The following is a 6,814-nucleotide window of genomic DNA, read 5'->3' on the forward strand; positions in this document are numbered from 1 at the left end:
GAGGGATGGGAATATTGGAAAGGATGGGAAGAGATGGGAATGTTGGGAGGGATGGGAACGTTGGAGAGAGATGGAGGGAGGGGGAGGGATGGGAAGGATGGGAATACGGGAAAGGGATGGGAACAATGGGAAGGAATTGGAGGGATGGGAATGTTGGGGAGGGAATTGGAGGGATGGGAAGGGATGGGGAATGTTGGGAGGGATTTGCAGGGATTCGGAATGTTGGGAAGGGATGGGAATGTTGGGAAGGGATGGGAATGTTGGGAGAGGGATGGGAATGTTGGGAAGGGATGGGAATGTTGGGAAGGGATGGGAATGTTGGGAAGGGATGGGAATGTTGGGAGAGAGGGAAGGGAATGTTGGGAGAGATGGAAGGGATGGGAAATGTTGGGAACGTTTGGGAATATTGGAGAGGGATGGGGAGAGACGGAAACGACAGAAAAATGGGAAGGGTGGGGAATGGTTGGGAATGAATTGGAATGTTTGGGAATGATTGGGAATGTTTGGGAATGAATTGGAATGTTTGGGAATGATTGGGAATGATTGGGAATGAATTGGAATGTTTGGGAATGATTGGGAATGTTTGGGAATGAATTGGAATGTTTGGGAATGATTGGGAATGTTTGGGAATGAATTGGAATGTTTGGGAATGATTGGGAATGAATTGGAATGTTGGGGAATGATTTGGAATGTTGGGGAATGAATTGGGAATGTTGGGGAATGTTGGGAATGTTTGGGAATGAATTGGAATGTTTGGGAATGAATTGGGAATGCTGGGGAATGTTGGGGAATGTTGGGGAGGAATGGGAACAGTGGGAGGGATTGGGAATATTGGGATTGTTGGGAATGTCGGGAATATTGGGGAGGGATGGAAGCAACAGGGAAAAACGGGAATGATGGGGAGGGATGGGGAAGGATTGGGAAGGACGGGAGAGACGGAAGCGATGGGAACAATGGGAGGGACGGAGAGGGATTGGGAATATTGGGAATATTGGGAATATTGAGGAGGGATGGGAAAGAAAAAAACCAGGAATGATGGGGAGGGATGGGAACGATGGGAAAACTGGGAATAGCGGGAGGGAACGGATCTGGAGCCGGGATCACTGGGAAGGGATGGGATCCTGCCAGGAACGCCTCGGAAACCCTGGATCAACCGGATCACCAGGAAAGAGCGGATCCATGCCGGGATCACCGGGATCCTCGTCAGGGAATGGATCCAGCGCCGGGAACGCTTTGGGAATCCATTCCATAGGGAGACAATTCCCAGAGCAGCTGGGGCTGCCCCTGGATCCTGGGAATGGCCAAGGAAAGCTTGGAGCAGCCTGGGATGGTGGGATTGGAATGGGATGGGATTGAAGGGCCCTGGATCCCATCCCAAACCATTCTGGGATTTGGGAGGCTCTGAATCCATCCCGAGGGATTTTTCTGGAAGTTGGGGCTGGGAAAGGGAAGGGAGACCCTTCCTGCAGTGCCAAGATTCCCAGGGAAACCCCTGGATCCCAAAATTCCTTTGGATCCAATGCCAGGCTGGGAGAGCTGGGAATGGAGGGAATTTCCTGGGAAAGGGGAGATGGGGGTGGGATGTTGGGAATTGGGAATTCCCGGCTGGGCTGGAATTCCCAGAGCAGCTGGGGCTGCCCCTGGATCCTGGGAATGTCCAAGGAAAAGCTTGGAGCAGCCTGGAATTGCGGGAATTGCCCCTCTGTCCCCTCCCGGCTGGAATTCCGCTCCCAGAATCGATTCCCAAATCCCGGATCCAGCCGTGGAATTGCGGGATGGGATTCATGGAATCCCAGAAAAAGCTGGAAAAGCTCCGGCCTGGAGCGGCGCCATTCCATGGAAATGGGAATGAGGAAGGAGGATGGGAAGGGAAACTCATCCTGGAAAGGTTTCCCTGGAATTCCCGAGCCTCTGGAATTGTCTGGGATCAGCTCCTGTTTGCGGGGAGCGCCGGGAATATCCCGGGATCCTGGTAAGGTTCGGCTGGGAAGGGAATTCCCATAATTCCCAGAATTCCCAGAATTCCATCCCATTCCACGATCCCAGGCTGCTCCAACCTGGCCTTGGAAGCTTCCAGGGATCCTGGGGGGATCCGTGATCCCATTCCAAGGCCAAAACCGGCTTGGAAAAGGCTGAATTCCATGGAAAACTGGGAATTCTGGCTGGAGCAGACCCGAGGGGCTCCGTGGAGCCGCTTTTCCTGTTCCATGGGGAAAAAAAAAGCGCCGGGATTTGGGAATTCTCCCGGCTGGGCTGGAATTCCAAAGGCTGGGATTGGGTGGAATTCCGGCTCCATTCCCACCCGAGCCATTCCAGGATTTTCCCATGGAATTTCCAGCCCTGGAGGTATCCGAGGAATTCCCGGAATTCCAGCCCTGCTCACCTCGTTTTTCCCGCCTCGGGAATTCCATGGATTTGGGGATTCCTCCAGCAGCCTTAGGAATCCAAAAATTCCCGGGGAGCCGAATCCCTCTCTGACCATTCCAACATTCCCCGGGACGCTTTTCCCTCTGGAATAACCGAGCAGATCCAGGATTTCCCTTCCCAACTTCCCCCTTTTCCTTTGGAATCCCGGGATTCGGGTCGGAAAAGGCACTGGGGATCATTCCCGAACATTCCCGTTATCCCACATCGCTCCGGGTTTTTCTTTTTTCCTTGGAATTCTTTCCAGGGTGGCTTTTTTCCTGCTTTTTCCCCAAACTTTGGGAATGTGGGCGGAGCGGGATCGGCGTCACCGGGAATGTGGGCGGGTTCCAGGTGCCTCGGGAAGCGTGGGAGCCGGGATGAATCACGGCTCCATCCATTCCCGCCCATTCCCGGGATTCTAAAAAGAGCTGGAATTGCCGGGGGCGGCGCCCAGAACGACTCCCACCTTTAACTCCCGCCGCTCCGGAGGGAACGAGAATTCCCGGGATTCCCGCTCCTCTTCCAGGTTTTCCGCTCGGCCACGGGCACCGAAGGCTTCTCCAAGAATTCCTTTTCCATGAGTTTTCCATGAGTTTTCCATAAGTTTCCCAGAGTTTTTCCTGATCCAAACCCGACCTTTAACTCCCGGCATTCCACAGGGACGGGGAAAATTCCTGGTCCCATTCCCAATCCCAGTCCCAGTCCCATTCCCAATCCCATTCCAATTCCTGTTCCAGGTTTTCCATTCGGCCGTGGGCAACAGAGGCTTCTCCAGGAATTCCTTTTCCATGAGTTTTCCATGAGTTTTCCATTGTTTTTCCTGATCCAAACCTGACCTTTAACTCCCGGCGTTCCACAGGGATGGGGAAAATTCCTGGTCCCATTCCCAATCCCATTCCTGGTCCAATTCCGGCTCCCATTCCCAGTCCCATTCCAATTCCTGTTCCAGGTTTTCCGTTCGGCCGTGGGCACCAAAGGCTTCTCCAGGAATTCCTTTTCCATGAGTTTTCCATGAGTTTTCCATCGTTTTTCCTGATCCAAACCCAACCTTTTAACTCCTGGCATTCCACAGGGATGGGGAAAATTCCAGGTCCCATTCCAAATCCCATTCCCAGTCCCATTCCCAATCCCATTCCAATTCCTGTTCCAGGTTTTCCACTCAGCTTCAGCCACCAGAGGCTTCTCCAGGAATTCCTTTTCCATGAGTTTTCCATGAGTTTTCCATGAGTTTCCCAGAGTTTTTCCTGATCCAAACCCGACCTTTAACTCCCGGCATTCCACAGGGATGGGGAAAATTCCAGGTCCCATTCCCAATCCCATTCCCAATCCCATTCCAATTCCTGTTCCAGGTTTTCTGTTCGGCCGTGGGCACCAAAGGCTTCTCCAAGAATTCTTTTTCCATGAGTTTTCCATGAGTTTTCCATGAGTTTTGCCTGATCCAAACCCAACCTTTAACTCCCAGCATTCCACAGGGATGGGGAAAATTCCCGGTCCCATTCCCAGTCCCATTCCCGGGATTCCTGCTCCTGTTCCAGGTTTTCCGCTCGGTCGCGGCCACTGAAGGCTGGGATGGCGGTGGATTCCTTTTCCATGGGTTTTCCATGAGTTTTCCAAGGGTTTTCCGGAGTTTTGCCGGATCCAAACCCGATCTTTAACTCCCGGCATTCCACAGGGACGGGGGAAATTCCTGGTCCCCTTCCCAATCCCATTCCCAATCCCATTCCAGCTCCTGTTCCAGGTTTTCCATTCAGCCTTGGGCACCAGAAGCTTCTCCAGGAATTCCTTTTCCAATCTTTTTCCAATTTTTTTCCAATCATTTCCCAGAGTTTTTCCTGATCCAAACCCGACCTTTAACTCCCGGAATTCCACAGGGACGGGGAAAATTCCCGTTCCCATTCCCAGTCCCATTCCAGCTGGAATTCCAATGGAAACTCAGCCCCTTTGGGCAGGGAAATTCCAGCTTTGGAAACTCGGGAAGGAATTCCCGGATTTCCAGAAGAAAACGATTCCACAATTCCCAAATTCCATGGGATTATTCCACAATCCCGTCATTCCCGCCACCAAAATTCCAGCATTTTCCATCTCCCCGCCTTTTTCCAGCCCCGGCATTCCAGGAGCGAGAATTCCCGGTTTTTCCCTCCACATTTTCCAGGGAATTCAACACAAATCCGGGATCGGCTCCTGCTCCCGATTTTTCCCCTTCCCGCCTTTAATTCCCGAATTAATTTGGAGCTTCCTGGATCCTTTCCTTTCATTCCCAAGGTGATTCCCGCCGGGATTTCCCTTCCGGATAAATCCGGGTTCGGATCCGCCCCCTCCGGGTGGATTTTCCCGTTTTTCCCATTCCCGGATTTTGGGAATGATGGGAATTTTGGGATCATCCGGCACATCCCAGCTCCTGCCTTTGAGGGATTTCCGATTCCAAAGGAAACCCGGGAATGCCGGGAATTCCATCCCGGCTGAGTTTTTCCGTCCCCGATCCGGATTTATCCCGGAATTCCCAAGGATTCCGAACCGCTCCATGATCCCACTGAATCCCTGGGAATTCTGGGATCCCAACTTTTCCCAAACCATTCCCAAAGGATTTCCGGGATCAATCCAAGCCCTCCCTGCTCGGATCCAATCCCACTCCGGCCTCTTCCCAATTTTTTTCCCTTTAAATTCCCTTTAAATTTGCTTTGAGCTGAGGAATTCCCGGATCCATGGAATTCCGGGAATCTCGGAGCTCATCCGTAACGTTTTCCCGCTTTTTTTGAGCTCCTTTTCCCGAATTTTCCTCCCCCTGAGCATTCCCAGCTCCAAGGGATTTGTGGAATTTTGGGATCTTCCCAAGTTTTTCTCTCCCCGGAATTCCTCTTCCTGCCCCATTCCTCTGTCAGAATTCCGGCGCTTCCCGGTGAAAATTCCCGGGAATTCCAACTCGTGGCCAAGAGCCCCTCCTGGTGTTTTCCCAGGATGAGATTCCCGAAGGAAATCCCGGAATTTCCTTGGATTCAACCCCGCTTTTCCTTGGAATTTCACCTCCTCCGGGAATTCCCGCTTTTTTTCCCGCTCTTCCCACGATCCCAGCAGGGATTTTCCGGAGTTTCCTTCCATTTTTCCCTCCTTTTTTTTTCCCTCTTTCCCGATTTTTCCGACAGGAACGGCCCTGGAGCAGCAAATCCTGGGAATTCCAGAGGATCTCCTCCAATTCCTCGGAGCTGGGAATTCTCCGGGAAGCAAAATTCGGGATAAGGAGCTCAAAAAAAGCAGGAAAATGTTGCGGATGAGCTCCGAGATTCCCGGAATTCCACGGATCCGGGAATCCCAGAGCTCCCAAACCCAACATTCCCAAAGCCACAATCACGGAATGTCACCCTGCCGGCCGCATTCCCAAATTTTCACGGAATCTTGGATTCTCCCCTGGAAATCCAGGCGGGAATGGGGAAACATTCCCAGAATTCTCCGGAATTTTGGATCCTCCGCTGGGATGGGAAGGGGAAAAATTCCCAGAATTCTCCAGAACTTTGGATTCTCCATCGGAACGCGAGTCGGGAATGAGGAAAAATTCCCAGGAATTCCCGGAATGTTGGAAGATCAACCAGGAAATGCGTCAACATTCCCAGAATTCCCAAAAATCTTGGATATCCAGAGACCTCCCCCCTTCTTCCTGGAAAAAATCCCCTTCCCACGGAATTCCGGAGCTCGGTGAGGAAAAGGGCGGGATTTTCCCGTGGGAAGGAGAATTCCCAGAATTTCCAGAATTTCCGGAATTCCCGGAATTCCCGGGATTCCCGGGAGCGGCTCCTTACCTGTGGGAGGTGAAGTTGTCGTAGGATCCGACGGTGTAGTGCCGGAAAAGCCGCTTGGTCCGGTCTTCCCTGGTTTCTGCGGGAAAAAAATCCACGGAATTCCGGATTATTCCCGGTTTTTCCTCCCCGGGGGAGGAGCAAAAGCCGGGAATTCCCGGTGGGAATTTCTCGGCGGATGAGGAGAATCCGTGGGGGGGAGAGGCCCTCGTGTGGCCGAGGAATTCTTGGGAATGTCGGAGCCGTTCCCGGGAATCATCCAGGGGGGGAAATTCCAGAGGAATTCCTGGCTGGAATGAGGCTCTGACCTATTCCTGTTTCCTTCCCTTTTTTTGGGAAGAGCTGGGAATGCTCCTGGGAATTCGGAGGTGACCGGGAATGCCGAGGAAAAGTGGGAATGAGGGAGAAGCCGGCGCTGATCCCGAGGGAGGGAAAAGTCGGGAATGAGCCCTCCGGAGTTTTCCGGAGTTTTCCCAGCTCGGATTCCAGAGGGGAATTCCAAGGAAAAGGAGGAATTTGGGAAGGTCCGGATGGGAGTGAGGAGAAGGGAGGAGCTGAGGAGGAAATCGGGAAAGGATTCCTGGAGGGAAAAGGGGAAATGGGAGAAAAATGGGAAAAAA

General features: G+C 52.4%; 1 protein-coding gene across 1 annotated transcript in view; it reads right to left on the reverse strand.

The window, feature by feature from the left end:
* The window catches only part of LOC107199022 (SH3 and multiple ankyrin repeat domains protein 3-like), a gene marked incomplete at both ends in the record, with an annotated part of 13,856 nt that overhangs the window by 4,706 nt on the left and 2,336 nt on the right, over window positions 1–6,814 (reverse strand). Inside the window, one exon of the mRNA XM_015616327.1 lies at window positions 6,198–6,273. Within this exon, the coding sequence (XP_015471813.1) occupies window positions 6,198–6,273 (76 nt within the window). The remainder of the gene's footprint in view (window positions 1–6,197; window positions 6,274–6,814) is intronic.

Source organism: Parus major, unplaced genomic scaffold (assembly GCF_001522545.3).
Source record: "Parus major isolate Abel unplaced genomic scaffold, Parus_major1.1 Scaffold410, whole genome shotgun sequence".
In the NCBI taxonomy this organism is placed as follows: domain Eukaryota; kingdom Metazoa; phylum Chordata; class Aves; order Passeriformes; family Paridae; genus Parus; species Parus major.